This window comes from Calonectris borealis, unplaced genomic scaffold (genome assembly GCF_964195595.1).
Source record: "Calonectris borealis unplaced genomic scaffold, bCalBor7.hap1.2 HAP1_SCAFFOLD_39, whole genome shotgun sequence".
NCBI classification, from domain to species: Eukaryota; Metazoa; Chordata; class Aves; order Procellariiformes; family Procellariidae; genus Calonectris; species Calonectris borealis.
In genome coordinates, this window is record NW_027441453.1 from 47241 (window position 1) to 63298 (window position 16058).

Genomic DNA, 16058 nt, shown 5'->3' on the forward strand with positions numbered 1-16058 from the left:
ACACCGCAGAGGCCATCCCCTGTCCCCGGTGGTCAGAGTTTGGCCACGTCCTGGTGCACACAGCCAGGAGTCGGTCGCGCTCGGGCCCACCCGATCAGCTCAAGGCACGACCATGCCAGTCGGGGGCTTTCCCCCAAACCAGCGGCAGGGCTGTGCCCAGTGGGAGGACGCGGGCACGCAGGGCTGCCAACTCACCCCTGGCAGCGCAGTCCTGCCCGCCAGCCCCTCGTCACCGCCAGCAGCCCGAGGAGAGCCCGGCCTCGCCTGCAGCCGCCCCCGCTCGGGCACCACCGCTGGGACCCCCCGCCCCGGGCGGGCACCGGCCCCTCGCCCAGCGGCGGGGCGCGGACCTCCGCGCCGCTGGGGGGCGCGGCCCTCTGCCGGCGCCGCTCGTGCTGCTCGGCTCGGCTGGGCTCGGCTCTGCTGCGGCCGCAGCCCCGGCCCGGCCCCGCCTGAGGCAAGGGCGGGCGGTGGGGCCGGGGGCCGTGGTGGGGGCGCCTCCCCTCCAGTGGGGCGGTGGGCTGCCCGGTGGTCGCCAGCACCGGGGCTGCCCGGAGGCCTCGCAGGCCGGCAGCGGGGCTGAGGAGGCGTCGTCATCTCCCCTCTCGGCAGGCCAGGGCGCTGGGCCGGCGTCCGCAGCGGGGCACGGCCTTCCCCCGGCAGGCCCGGCCAGCCCCGGCCCCTCCCGCCCGCCCCCGGGGCTGCGGGGCAGCAGGGGACTGCCTGCCGCTGGTGGCTGTCGGGGGGCGGCGGGGGCACCGGGGAGACGTGCGGGTGCGGAGAGAACCGAGTGCTGTGCCCGCAGGGGCTGCCGGGACCCACAGCACCGGGGTGACCCTCACAGCCTGTGTCGGTCAGGGGCTGCGGCAGGTCCTGCCCGGGCTCTCCTGCCAGCCCCGGGGCGAGAGGCCTGCAGAGCTTCAGGGACGTTGGTAGTGATATTTCCGGAGCAGGGCAGCTGAAGGCGGGGCCGCCATCAGCTCTTAGCTTGTCCTCTGATCCTGCCCCAAAATACCCTGCTGTCTTGGAATGGGCACTTGAATCAGCGATTCTCTGACTGTAGGAGATGCTGGTAGGAAATCTGTTCTCTCTGCAGATGTCCTCTAGAGCAAAAACTGCATGTAAGCCTTTCTTCTCGTATGACAGAATGAGATGTGGTGAAGGGTTTTAGTAATTTACCTTTGACTCTCCTGCTTCCCTAGGCTGGCATTCAGGGAGAAAGAAAGATGTTGTTGAAACCATTTACCTGTCCATTGCTTGAAACGAGGTTTCTTCATGCAGGCAGGCTGGTGTACAAATTTAAAATCCGGTATGGCAGCTTCAGCAGGTAAGCACGTTAAAGCTGAAAAGTCAACCTGCAGTTTGATGACTGCAGGTAGCAGTGGGTTAATACAAGACCCTAAATTCAGATCTTGGGGGCTCCTCATTTCTTGCCTTCTTTCACTGGCCGTGAAAGTGGCCACTTAAAAATTACTATTGCACTGGCACAGGCCGAGCATTGGCGTAAGAGAGTAATTTGAGCTCTAAAAAATGACCCTGTTTCACTGCCACGTGTGGATTTTGTGCTTCAGTGGAAAAAGAAGCTGTTTTTACTGGCAGCATTTTGAAATTTTATAAGTGTTTAACTGAGAAGCTCTAGACCCTTTGTAATGGTTTAACCTGAATGATTCTATGATTCTTCTTCCCCCGGTTTTATTGATGAGCATGACATCATATGGTATGGAATATCCCTTTGGTCAGTTGCGGTCAGCTGTCCCAGCTGTGTCCCCTCCCAACTTCTTGTGCACCCTCAGCCTACTCACTGGTGGGGCAGTGTGAGGAGCAGAAAAGGTATTGACTCTGTGTAAGCACTGCTCAGCAGTAACGAAAACATCCCTGTGTTATCAACACTCTTTCCAGCACAAATCCAAAACATAGCCCATACTAGCTACTATGGAGAAAATTGACTGTCCCAGCCAAAACGAGTATAGCCTTGGAGCTCTGTACTCAACGTATGTACATATTTCTTGGGCTGTCTGCTGTTAGCAATGTGCCTTTCGCTGGCCTTGCAATCTAGTGCTCAAGTGTGGGTGTAGGAAGAGGCTTTGGAAGCTCCCACTGGCTGCTGGCAGTAGATGTTTGTTGTGCTCTCGGGATTTTTTCTCTCAAGGTTCCCTTTCTGCTGCCACTCCTATTTCAGATGTGTTTGTGACAAACCTGTCCTGTTGTTTTGAAACAATAGCGTGCCTCTCCTGCAGGTGGAGGGGCTGAGCAGGACTTTCAGGATGACCGCTTCTCTCAGTTTCTAGAAGGCACTGTAGTGTCAAGCCTGAGAAATGAGAGTGAAGGGAGAGTATTTTAGTCTGTGGTACCACAGGCGTGCAAGGAAGAGAAAGGAAAAGAGCCTTTGGGTGTGCAGGGGACAATGAGTAGGAGGGTTGTGGGAGGTAACAGTTGTGTGGTAAGCCTCAAATAGGAAGTTCTAGTTAGTGGCCAGCAAAGTAACTAAAGCACAGGGTCCTGAGTGGTCAGGTGGGGAAGATGCCAAACAAGAAAGGAGGGTGATCTTTTAGAGGTGAAAAAAAAGACTTTCCCTGAGGGTATTGTCCTGGAGGAATCTGCTTGTGTCTGCTGGTCAGACACGCAGAGATGATGGGCAAGTGCTTTTGCGAGTGGGCAGAACCTTGACCAGCTCACTCAAGGAGCTCTGGAGCTTTTAATTTGAGAGAGGACTCAGAATCCTGGAGGCTGCGGGCTATAGTAATCACAGAAGTTTGTGCTACTCTGGGAAAAGGAGATGGAGCTGCTCAGGTTTAAGGGTAGTAGTCCAAACCAGGTGCTTATAGATTGTGTCCTGCTGAAGAGGTGTTCTGTAGAGCTCAAACTTGATCTGAGCTGTCTCAGCCTGTGATAAATAATTAATAATGACAGTATTCGTAAATATTAATTAAAAAAAACCAAAGCAGTGGCTCCGCATAATCTGGCTCCCTGTGTACATCCTTCAAGGCTGTGATCATCAGCAGACAGCAGTTCAGGGTTGATGCCCTCAAAGGCTTTTGGAAAGTCTTATAAACTGTTGGGGTTAAATCTCTTTTCAGATGGTGGTGACCATGCAGAAACCAAGACTGAGATCCTTTTGAGTCAGCAAGTGTCCCTGCATCAGAGAAATAGGACAGCATTGTGCCATGCCAAAAACACTGTTTTCATGCCAATGAGGTTGCAGCAGAGCTAAAATGCCATAGACAATGACTCAAGCATCTGCCAATAGAGTGGTTTCATGAGTGTGAGTGGATTTCCTTTTGCAATCAGATGTGCACAGACATTGCCAGAGCCTGGGTTTACTCTGGAAGTGACTGTTGTTAGCTGCAGAAGAATTGAAGGGAGTGTGCTATGAACATCACGCCAATTAGGCAGTCTCCAGACGTGAAGCTACATTAAATCTCGTGCAACGCTGGTCTCCCTTTTCCTTTGTAGAAGTAGGCTGGCTCTTTGAAATTCTGTTGCATGACTTTATTTCGGGGTGAATTGAAATGCAATTGTTTCTTTAGCTTTGCTTATTAGCATTTTGCTGGAATAGTGTCAGATCCAGGAGGATTAACCCTCCTCCTTGTTTTGTTCTCTGTGTTGATTTGGGAGAGGAAGCTGTGTTGTCTGTCTTGTGGTGTCGTGTAGCGTTCAGAAGATCCTTGAAATGCTGCTCTTGTCTGTGACTAAGCTCTTTCCCTCAGCATAATCCCTTTGGAAGGCACTGCCAGTAGTGTGCGTATGTGTCTGAACAGTCTGCAGGTGTGTGATCCCCTGATGGTAAAGAGAGCACTCCATTTGTTGGAGTTTGGCAGTCTGTCATTGCCCCCGCGTGTCTCACGGTTTGTGTGCATTGCAACATCAGTTCTTGTAATTCATTGTTACACTTGAGGGAACAGGACGTGAGACTTTTGCAGCACCTTTTGTGTTTCATAATAACTTCTGGAATTGGTAGTGAGCTCATCAAGTCAGTCTTCACATCAACACGGTCAAACATAGCAAAAGCAACTCCTTTTACAGCGGAACTCATGAAACTCTTCCCCGTTGTGTCATGGTTGTGGTGAATAGGGAGTACTTATTCAAAGCATGTGGATTCACTCCCAATTCATAAGAGAGAGTAAAGGAGTAAGTCCTAAGTGCTTACATAGCCTTATGCCCAAAGCAGTGCTATCAGTCAGCCTGCGGATTTGGGAAGTGAAAATCCTGTTCCCTGCCCCACAATAAGGTGGTGACTGATCTGAGGACAGGTTCCCAAAAGAACATTGAAAGAGTTGCAAGAGCTGATCCCAGCTGATCATAGAGCTGATGATCTACACATGTGTGCAGGCTTTTGCTAGAGTGAGGTCATCTTCACTGAAGGTCTCTGGAATCCCCAGGGAAAACCAGGTAACAATGAAGGTTTTTCCCTTCTTTAACGATTCAAAGATGACTCCGTTTTTGCATTGCTACACTGCAGGCTTAAAAGAAAATAATCACACCCTCCTCCCCAAGCCCCACCCAACCCAACCAGTGAATCCCCCGCAGTCAGATAGCAGGTCTGACATCCTTGTCATGAAACCCTGGATGGTGCCTTGCTTTCTTCCATTCTTTCCATCCTTGTTTCCTTGTCACCACAGCAAAGTCCCTTCCTGAATCGTCCTTTTGTTTCCCTGCTGCTTCATGAAGACTTCATGACCACAGCGTAAGTCTTGAGTGGGTGATACCTGTCCTGCTGCTGCGGCGTGCTGTGTAATTCTTTTCATTAACTTGTTCTGTATCAGGCAAGGAGAGCGCCTTTTTAAAGAGGAAGGAAGGTTCTCATCTCTAACCAGGTTCTGGCTGGGGACCTGGAATGTGGAGAATATGAGAATGGCTGCCTACCAGACCATATACCGGAACGTCTTTTTCTTTAAGATGTTATCTCTCCCTGTGCATTTTATTGTTGGCCAATACCTAGCAGCAAACAACTTTTAAGAAGATGGCTTCCAAAAGATATAGTTAATATTTGGAAACAAAGTTTGATGCAGGCAGTACACAATTCCCAGCATCACGGGGCCTGACTCCAATGCTGTGAGGGCCCGTTCCTCTGCAGGTTTGCACCGTGGAGGGGATTAAGAGACGTGTCCTGCCCGTTCCTTCTTCTAGGCCCTTGAGCAGAATCGCGATAGGTTGGAGGACAAAGGTGCTGGTTTGCGGGCATCTTGTCAAAAAAACAATCCTAACTGTTACTGAGGATCAACTGAAAACATCTGATCTCTCATCCATTGTATCCTCAGACACACAAAATATAAATGGGCAGAAAATTCACAAGAAACAGTCCTTGTGGAATAATGGATGTTTTTTAAGAACAATAAATTAGGAATTCACCTGCCTGCTAAGTATTTTGTCTGTGCAATGGGAATGATGTTTTGTTGCTGTTTAAACTCTTACAATGAATGTACCTCCATTGATTTTTGATTGGTATGGGGCTAACTCTCTCTGTTTCACAGCACTCCTGATCTCGACCACATTGAAAGTGCTGTCAAGGAGTTAGAGGCAGGAGATGAAGCAGCTCCACGGGACCTTAGCTGAATGTTAGGCTGAGCAAATCTTCTGTTTGTTATGGGACTGAGGACATTTTGTCAAATGCAACATTTCAAGTGTGAGAAATGGGGAACTTCTCCGGAGAGTACGAGGGTGAAAAAAAAGACATAAATGAAAGATGTCATCAACAGGCAGAATTCGCGTAGACGAGTAACGCCTTTATTTGAAATATTTCAAAGACGCTATTGACTGTTAAAATTGGGCAAATGAAAACCCCTATTTGTCAAGCTAGTTGCACCCCGTTCCTTTCTGATTCCTGTTCAGATTCATTCTGAATCCCATGGTTTCTCTTTCAGCCCCAGACCTGACCACTGCTTTTAAGTTCTCAGGCTTGACCAGCTGTCAAACCCTCTTATTTTTTCAGGAGCCATGGCAGTACTGGTGAGCTAGCTTGACAGAGGCTAATCTAATGCTAAATTGCACATGCTTTCCTTGTAGCTGTGGAGCTAGTGGAACCAGTGGATGTTCTTTCAATGATGCCATTACTTTGTGACCAACCTGCTCTTCCATGATTCAAGCAAACTGTAAAGTAATTTTAATTTTTTTCCAAAGCCTTGAAACTGTCCTTGACAGTGGAATTGTGGCTATAGTGTTAATATTCTTCCTTCATTTCTTTTTTTGGCCTCTCCAGGAAGCATTCAAGTAATCCTTGGAAATCTTGATGATTTACATTCATTTTCTACAGACCGCTTCACTATCTTTCCGTGTATCCTTTCTTTCCTACTCATAAAAGAAAAGATTCAATGACTTATATCTGTTGGGCATTGCTTAATTCAACATTCATGTCTAGCAGCGTGCAGATCTTTAGCTGGAGTATGACACCTTTAAGCTTTGCAGTTTTACTTTAGCTGAAGATCCTCCTCAGTTGTTGCCTTCACCAGAGAGAGAACTGATGTGAAAAGAGTGTTTTGCAGTGTTTTCAGATGAACACCCCTGCATTCCAAATCAGATTTAGCCAGAGAAAATGAACATGTATATATAAAATCACAGGAAGCCCAGCTAATGCGATTGCAAGGAAAGCTAGTGCATTGCTTAAAAAGGTTAATAAAACATAAAACGCTCCTTACAGGCTCAGCAACAGTGGCCCACTAGTAGAGAAGACTGCAGTAGTTTTCTTCTAAGGTACATTAGGATTAAGTCATATTCATGAGCCTCTGGGGATGGACTGTACCTGCAAAGCCGTCTTCAGTCTGTACAGGAAGAAATTTGAGCTTGAACTTGAGAGAACAGGATAGTGTTCCCATGAAATCTTATGTTGCCTGGAGGGATGTTGAGTATAAGAGTTGTTTCTTGGGTGGGAGCAAATGTGAGTATGTGCTTACGCACCAACATAGATGGCTGAGAGAAGCAAAAAGCACCTCACAGAGCGAGTTTTACGAGGAGAAGTAGTTGAGCTGAGATAGTTGGAAGACTAGACAGGCTTTTGGACACACAAAGCCTTCAGGACTGTCATCCAGTTATCCTGGTCCCCTCTTCAATGTAGTCTTTGAAGTCTGGAAATAAAAGTGAAGCAAATGTCCTCCACACAGTATTCGCCTTATTTTGCTCATCCCGCTTACTCCTTTGGGACCAATCACCAGAGTTTTTCCTTCTTCCCTAGAGTTTACAGGGGCATTTAGCTGCTGTCAGTCTGGCCTGCTGTCAAAAGACAGCGCTGTAAAAGCTTTGTGCCACTGCACAGCATAGGCATATGGAAGCTAATATTCGAATATTGGCATGCACAGGCTTCGTTGAGTGTAGTTTCCTGGGGATTTCACTTTTGCTATATAAGTGCTGAGACATTCGAGGTTGGATTATTCTGGCCAGCAGCTTTACTACAGGCTCCTCCTCCCTCTAGATATTTTTTCATCAGAGTGCATCAAGGGCCTAGCTAGCCTTCATCTCTTTCTTCTTGCTTGCGCAACTGGACAGAACTTAGCCATGTCTGATGCATATTCTGCAGCTTATTAATTTGAATTGACAATAATTAAATTAAAGAATTATTTAATTCTATTTAATTAAATTAATGTTCCTTTTGTAGTTGCTGTAGGGTTAAGAAGTTACTCTCCTGAGGTTCCTGTTGAAGAGAAAAGGAAGTTAGTTGAATGAGAAGCCTTTTCCGTCCTAAGGTGCGTCAATTTGTGAATCAGATCAGGCCCTCTGGCATCACCTCCTGTGGTTCTGGGTGCCCAGGAGTAATGAACACCCACGTGTTTCCGCCTCCAAGGCATTCCCTTCCAGTCTTGGAAGGCTGCATTATTGCCACAGCTCGTAATAACAGGCGAGAAGGAGGTCATCCTCTTTCTCTGTCAGAAGCTGGTTCATATGATAGCAACTTACTCCTGTTACTGCCAGGAAGAGAAGGTAGCCAAGAGCATCGTCAGACAGGAGGCACCCGAACAAAGCCTCTGCTTGGTTTGCCAGTTTTGCCTGTGTGCTTGAGGAGTGTTTGATTCACGAAGGTCTATTTCTAGGACTTGGAAGTCCATCCACATGCTCAGCCAGCACTGGGCCTTGATGCGAACTGCAAGTTCAGAGGCCTGGCATGATGAGTTGTCCTGCAATCTGTGTGTCGGGCTGTAGCATAACTCTTAGTTCATCACCTGCTGTGGGAGTCACCTGGCTGAAAGTTTCTTGTCATATGTTACTAGTGTTTTTTCACAAAGTTCATATTGACAGATTGTATTTGCTCCCTTATACGTATATTCAGTGTGGTATGACTGTTGAGGCTTTACAAGAAGACATTGTCAGGACTGCTGCTCCTTTGAAATGTTAGTGCTATCAGGTTTGAGTAAATGGGAGAGAGTATCAAAGATGAGATTCAAACATGAGAATGTCCATCTTGTGCCTTATCCCTTCATTTGCTCTGTGTATCTAGAACTCAACTCCTTTCAGCGAAATGTATCTTGTGGTAAGTCACTATGGTTATGTTTGGATAATTTCTGGAAACATCTATGATCTATGTCTTGCTTTTCCCTTTCCCTTCATCTGCTGTGTCTTTGAATTAGAGGGAGCAAAACTGCGTGCAGTATGGCTGTGGATTTGAAATAGAGCATAACAATGTGTTCTCTTTTGTCCTGTATTGCTTTTCTAAAATTTCCTGAATCTCTCTTTGCCTTTTCAACCACTGCTGATTCTTCAGCTAGTATTTTTATGAAGCAATGCCCAGTGGCTCCCAACCTTCGTTCTTTAATGTCAGTAGCTAGGCTGGAGCCAGCATGTGTATATGGAACGCATGTTTTTCTTCCTTATGCTTGTCTACGTTTGTTGACATTCAACTTCACACTCTTTGTTTCTATTTTCCTAATGAAAGAATGCATCTGTTTTTCTAAATAATGATAGTAATAATGGTAATAATGTCTTTTGTGTAATTAACAAATGTTGTCACCTCACTAGTGTGTCATTTTCGGGTTTTCTATGAATTCCCTGAACAGCTTCAGGCCCCAGCTGAGACCTCTGTGGGACCCTACATTTAACCTCCTCTGTTGTGAAAACCGCGTGTTTATTCTTACTATTTCCTGTTCTGATTATTGGTCCCTGAGAAAAGTTGCTGTTTTTCTTAAGACTGCTTAGTAGATAATCTGATCTTCTTTATAAAATAATCAACTAGTCATTTCTTAGTCTCACCCGTTTGTTTGCGTGTAGCATCCCCTATCAAACACACATGTTTGGATGTAAAAACTTCTAAATGTGGAGAATTCACTCACTGCCCTGTACACCTTGCTCCAGTATTTAATTTCCCTCCCCAGATAGTTGCACAGTGTTTCTATTCTAAAATTATGCACAGCATAACATGCTGTTGCTTTCAGGCACTGACGTTTCCAGTTTCCGTTGGCAGGGATTTTTCTTCAGAAAAATACGTATGGATCAGAGGTTAGCTGGCCAATATTCTCTGGAGGCTATGCTCCAGATGTCCTTGCATCTTCCACCTGGTGCCCAAAACACAGAGTGATGCTAACAGTTCTTCACTTCCTTCTTATCTTCTGAAGCCTCCTTCAACTTCTTCAAGAAAAGCAATTGTCCCCATCCCATCGACGTGGTATTCATAGCCAGGAATTCTAGTTCTGAAAGAGCTGTATTTGCTGTTTTTCAATTTCAACATATCATTTGCAAGTCCAGCATTGTTTCTAAGTAGTTTATCTTGTCCTCAAAAAGTGAGGTGCAATGCAAAAATGTACTTTTAAGTTGGTTAAAGAAAGTCCAGTCTAAATATTCACCAAATTTTATAATACCTCTGTTACAGGTAAAGATGTAAACAAGGCCAGTTATGAGCTTGAAAGTTGTGTGTGTGTTTTTGTTTTGTTGTTGTTTTTGTGGTTTTTTTTTAATTCTAAGTAATCTGGAGAAGCAGAATATATATATGGGCAATGCTACAGTTCTCCTATTTCTAGGTGTCAGTCAGGCAATGTAAAGTGGGATGGAATTCTCACCTAGAACCATCCAAGCTGAGAGAAATTTTCCTGTCAATTCCAGCAGACTTTGAAGGAAGCCCTGCCTCAGGACCTGCGAGCCCTGCTGGCTTCAGTTAGATGTATTTTCTACAACTCTGAGCTGAGCTGTCCAATGGTTTCTTCACTGTGAAAGTCTGTATGAGATTGATATTTCTGAATAATTAAGTAGTTTCCTAGGTGCTGTATATGTGATAAACAACAAAGTTAAGCTTCTTAGGAAATTCTTTGTTTAATGAGAGCTCAGGATAGGTTTGTTTTCAATACGGTAAGTGTCTGAAGATGGAGTGAATTAGTGAAGATGTCCTGTCCAAATTCCCCAAAAGAATTTTTCTATCTCTGCTAGCATTACATTCCTGCTAGTTACATTCAGAGGCTCTCCTCTGAAGATGGAGCAAATAGGATGTGCTGGAAAGCAGTGGTTTTTGTTTAAAACTGTTGAGCATAATTCTTTAGGTGGCCTCTCAGTGCTTATCTTCTGTTTGAATAAGGAAGCTAATCTTTTATTCCTGAATCATTTTTTGGTTTTCATTGTATAAACATGAACAGTTTTGCGAAGTATGAATGTATATTTTTTTATGAATATATATTAACTCTGAATTTTATTCTAAAATAGAAAAGTTAAAATCAAACTTTATCAATACCAAGCTTGCAATGTTTCGAAGGTCAAGAGAAGAAATGAAGTGTCAGAAGGTGCTGCAGTGGAAGAGACAGTGAAGAGGAGAAGAGTGGAAGTCGGACCAGGAACCTCATGTCCACAGTCGGGTATGGACAGGTCAGCTGACTACAAAATAGTCTTCCAGGGCACATACCAATATTTTTAATGTCTCTTGTACCTTCCTCATATTTCATTCCTGAGTGATCCTTTGCCCCATTTTTCTTCTTCCTTCTCTTCCATAGGTGACAGAATCTAAGCAGCATTGCCCATATTTGGAGAAAAGTCATATACTTTCAGGTTCCCGTGCCATTAACTAGAGGTCTTCCTGTTTAACGCCTTTGTGTTAACATTATCTGTCGAATCACAGCAGGGTGAGAACTCAGCAACTAAACAAAACAGTGCACTGACTTGCACACCTGAGCCAGGGATGACAAGGGAAGAACTGGGAACAGTTTTCTAGCTGCCTCCCAGCCTGTTCCTCTGAGTCGGCTGATGAATGCTGCCTCTCAGCTTGAGGCTGACAGCAAAACACATTTGAGCTTGCTGTTTTCAAAGTGCTTTAAAATCTCATGGAATTGCACATGTTGTGTGTGCACATGAGGATTATCACACATCTTTCCCATCCGTTTGTTTGGTAACTAAACTTCTCGCGGTGATTCCAAAGTAGATCTCTATCTCTGGATTTCACAGAATCATTGAGGTTGGACGGGACCTTTGATATCATCAAGGCCAACCCCTCCTGCTCAAGCAGGGTCACCCAGAGCAGGTTGCCCAGGATGTGTCCCCTCAGGTTTTGAGTGGACTCCAAGGGTGGAGACGCCACAACTTCTGTGGGCAACTGGTTGTGGTGCCTGACCACAGCTGTAGTCAAAAAGTTTTTTCTTATGTTCAGATATAATTTCGTGTTTTGCAATTTGTGCCCTTTGACTCTTGTCCCACCAGAAGGCACTGCTGAGGAGAACCCGGCTCCCTCTTCTTCATTCCCTCCCATCAGGTGTACATTGATAAGATCCCCCCTGAGCCTTCTCCAGGCTGAACAGTCCCAGCTCTCAAAGCCTCTCTGCATATGAAAAGTGCTCCAGTCCCTTCATCATCTTTGTGGTCCTTTGCTGGGCTCACCCCAGTCTTGTCCTGGGGAGCTCAGTCTGGACAGAGCTCACAGACTGGCCTCAGCAGCCCTGAAGCAGAGGGGAAGGATCACCTCCCTCGAGCTGCTGGCAAAACTCTTCCTAATGCAGCTCAGGATATTGTTGGCCGCCTTCAGCACGAGGGTGCAATGCTGGCTCATGATGGCAAACTTCAAGCTTAGTTCTTGACTGCCTTTCAGAGGCAGGCCCAACATTAGTTATAGTCTAGCAGGAGTCTTTCTTTCATAGAGTGTAGCTTTTAAAAAAAGAAAATTTGTGTCTGTACTTAATATTCACAAGTACGTGGCAGCCAGTCTCAGATCCAGCGTTGTAATCGGAAGTGTTTATTCTCACCTTTCCCCTTCTATGGCAATGTACAGACCATGTCAATTCATCTCCCTTGTTGCCTTATATTCTACCCAATTCTCAAATGTATTTCATGCAGAGATTGTAACGGGAGAAGGCTGAAGCCCGTTCTTTTCCTGCTCATACAAATGTAGTCCTTTCACCCTTCCACCCGCCCCCCATCAGTTGCCAGTCTAAAACTGCTGGAAATGAGTGAAGAATGAGACCAGGATCTCAAATGCTTTCTAATCTCTTTTAGCCGAGACATGAGTTGTAGATTCATAAGATACAAGGCCAGAAAAGGCTACTTCATGATCCAATCTGGCAGTTCTCTCTTAGTCCTGTATCTTGCCCCAGCAGTTACGCTATTCCAGAAAAGATTAAAACAGTTAATAATTTTAAAGTGTATTCTTGATTTCAAAATTAAATTGGTGAGGCATCAACTTCAAGCCTTCCGTCATTTTTTTCCGAGTACTCTGTTAGACTGAAGACCTCATTCAGTCTGAGCATTCCCCCCCTCCCGCCCCCAGGAAGGAGTTTGTCTATTGTAATCATACCACCTCTTGATCTTTTTTTCGTTTTGGACAAACTCTTTTGCTCATAATTCCTCATGGGGGAATTGGATTTGGGTTTTCTTGGGGTGCTGTTGAGTGTTGAGCTATCAGAATCTCCAGGTGTCACTGCTCAGTGATACCGGTCAGCTCAAAGAGCACTATTTTGTGTGTGAAGCCAGGATTGTTTTTCCCCACGTGCATCCCCACTCTGTACCTCTCTGTACAGAGTTTCCTCTGCCATTTTATTGCTCCATGACTGTGGTGGTGCATTCCTTCCCCCCACCCCCTTTTTTTTCCCCAGTGTCACTCTATGACCTCAGGAACTCCTGATAAACTTTGGCCCTCCTGTAACGAGTTGGGCAGTGAAGTGTCCCTTGACTCTCCAAGAACTCCTGCACGGCAGGAGTGAGGAACAGCACTGGCCATACCAGAACTTTCATTACCTAACCCAGGTGGGGGACAAGGTTGGGGATAATCCATCATTTCCCTGACACACTTCTCTGAGTTGTAATTTGAGGGGAATGGCACCATTGTTGATGAGATCTTGGGAATTGTCACGGATGACTAAAGCCAGTCATCTGACGAACTTATAAACAGTGGTCCTTAGTGAGACCATCTCAGCTCTCCTGGACCGCAGTGGGCTGCACCCAGAATCTCCCTCTGAGTGGGACGCCTCTCAGAGTTCGCAAACTCTTGAGTTTGTGAGATTCGGAGGATCACTGAGACCTGGGCTGAAACACTCCTCGGCCAAGACACTCCTCGGGGCTCAACCCTTCGCCCGTTGAGAAATGCCAAGGCATTTAACGTGACTATTTCACGAGACTCGAGGTGAATTTTTAACAGGTATACCCTTATAAACTTATCTAGCTTTGGTACCATAATCATATATATATATATATATATATATATATATAAAAATTGATCTAGATCTTTTGTGTGTTTTTGTGTATAATCAATGATAAGTATAATCTGTAGTTAAGTTGTTTTAGTATTTGTAGTAAACTTGACTACCTTACTCTGTAGCTGCCAAATTGATTAATGATTAAATATTGTTAGTATCTTATGATTTACCTCAAAACTTTAAATTGCTGCTAAACACACATAACACCTAGGTATAAATCCGTTGCCCAGGTCTGAGACTAGGGGTAGATCCAGCCACACCTAGGCTTCTCTCTGAGAAGGAGTTTAGAAAGCAAAGGCTTCTACTCTGAACCTCGTGACTCAACGGGAGGGTCTCCTTACCCTTTTTGTATTAGACACAAGCCGTTGTCCAAGTCTGAGATTAAGATTGGATCCAGCCAGGTCTTCTCTGAACCTCGTGACTCAACAGGAGGGTCTCCCTTTTGTCCTCGGTCTTTCTATAAATCATTCCAATACAATTCTGACACGATTTTCCCTGTGCACACTTAATCCATGTAATGAGTAATATAGTGGCCCTTGCCATCGAATTCTGTCAACCTGCGCTTTTACAAATTCCTATTAAAATCACTTTTGCTGATACCTTGCCAGTGATTCTTTAAGCGGCCTCAAAACTACTATTTTGTGACAATGACCGACTCTTGTCAGATCATTCTATGGTTCTTTGCTACCTGCCTGTCTCTTTATGTCAGTAACCATGTAGGATTTGCAAGCTCGCTCAACGTGCTGCTCATCCCCCTTTCCATGTCATGTAACACTTTTTTTTCTCTTTAACTGCTTGTTGATTTTTCTAGAAAAGCAGAAAGCCTAATACTGGAATGAGTGCATATTTTCGTTTTTTAAGTGATACTTTGCAACATGAGTCTAAATATAGATTAAGGGTATAGATCTTGTTGGCTAGAGGTACTAAAATCCTGATTTCTAATGGAATACTTTGAGTAGCCATTTACAAGGTTGCTTCCTTTTTGTGACTTTTTGTAAGCTCTTACTTATTTAACTTATTTTTAGAACTGGAGCTGAGTGTGTTCACCATATGAGTAAAGCAAAGCATGGACTGAAACGGTAAGCTACAGAATATTCAGAAAGAGATGACAGCATCTGTTTAGTCCTGGATTCTTAAAGTGGCAAGCATAAAAATGCCTTCAGGTTTTCCCTTTTCACCTGCATCACCTGCATGGAGACATTTTTGATTCCTGCTCATCAAACTTAGCCAAGGGATGAGCTTTAGAGGGAGACGACACAAGCTTTTCTGACTGTCAAGCTACAAACTCTAGGGGTGAGCGTGGCCTCTCAGAGATGAGCCTGAAGGATGCCCTGCCTTGTCTTCAAGACTCCAGTCCTCTTTTACCTCAGATGCCCCTTCGTGCAGAACTCCATGAAGGGCCAACAGTGGGTGCTGACACCTTGACACTGGCATCAGTGTCAGTACTTGCCACTCCACACCAGTGTCCTTTCTCTGTGCAGATGGCCTTGCAGGCATCTCTCTCTTCTTTGAACAGCGTCATGACTTTTCTCACTATGGCATCAGAAGGCAGATTTATGACAGGATCATTCCAGAGGGATTGGCAGTTGCTTTCTAAACCCACTGTTCTCCAAAGACCTTGCAGGAGTGGAAGATTCTTTCTCTTTTAGCCCACAGGCTAAAAGGCTGCTCTGACAGAGCTGCTGTTTGGCAGACCCTTTAGGTCACAGGTTCTTCCCTAACGCCCCTGTTCTCCTCCTCCCGGCTGTTGCCCATCCTCCCAAATGTCCCAGTGCATTTCATCCATTTTCTGGATACTGATACCCATTCTAAGTTTAGTTCAAATCCCTGCCACCCTAGCGCCTTCCTGGCCTTTTTCCCTCTCCAACTCTTAGGAGAGACTATTTTCCAAGGAGGCAAACTCACTCCTCTTGGGATTGTCCACAAAAGAAGTTGCCTGGTAGTATAAAAGGAACAGCTTCTTCTCCCCCTGTTCCTTGGGAGGTGAACAGTTGCATCATACCTGGATTTCTGCCTGTTTCTGCATGATGACATACTGCCCTCATTTCAGGAACCTTTTGGACCTCTCCACAACTGGCTGAGCCTTTACGCAAATGTGGTCTGTGGGCTTGCTTGCAATCTCAGATGGCCAGGGCATACTGCCTGCTTGCTCCTGTAGAACTGGTTTCAAAGGGCCAATCCCAGCATATTTGCTCTGCAGGGATTCACTGCATATACAATGGCCTGCAATTTCAGGTGCTCCTAGTTGCATGGTTACCTTCAGCCTGCACAGATAAACTCCTGTATTGAAACAGCCCTCATCTTGTAAGCCCAAAACTTTTCCTGTCAGAATGTCACGTCCCGCCTGTGCGGAGGGAGAGGTGACTCAGATTCATAAATTCCCTCGGTGTGGATTAAGGTGAAACGACACTCCAGGTCTATACATAAACAAAGACTTTTATTCCATTGAAACGAAGAAGTTCCTAACAAACTCTCTTAAGA

At 45.5% G+C, this 16058-nt stretch overlaps 1 protein-coding gene across 1 annotated transcript; it reads left to right on the forward strand.

The window, feature by feature from the left end:
• Nucleotides 1-995: 995 nt before the first annotated feature.
• On the forward strand, nucleotides 996-15002 carry LOC142076245 (membrane-anchored junction protein-like). The gene is made up of 10 exons (XM_075138624.1): nucleotides 996-1072; nucleotides 1203-1327; nucleotides 5472-5510; nucleotides 5895-5906; nucleotides 6201-6271; nucleotides 8330-8455; nucleotides 9788-9823; nucleotides 10641-10767; nucleotides 14603-14656; nucleotides 14948-15002. Exons 1-10 carry the CDS (start codon nucleotides 1067-1069, stop codon nucleotides 15000-15002), a joined length of 651 nt encoding a protein of 216 aa, XP_074994725.1. The 5' UTR covers nucleotides 996-1066.
• The last annotated feature ends 1056 nt before the right edge of the window (nucleotides 15003-16058 follow it).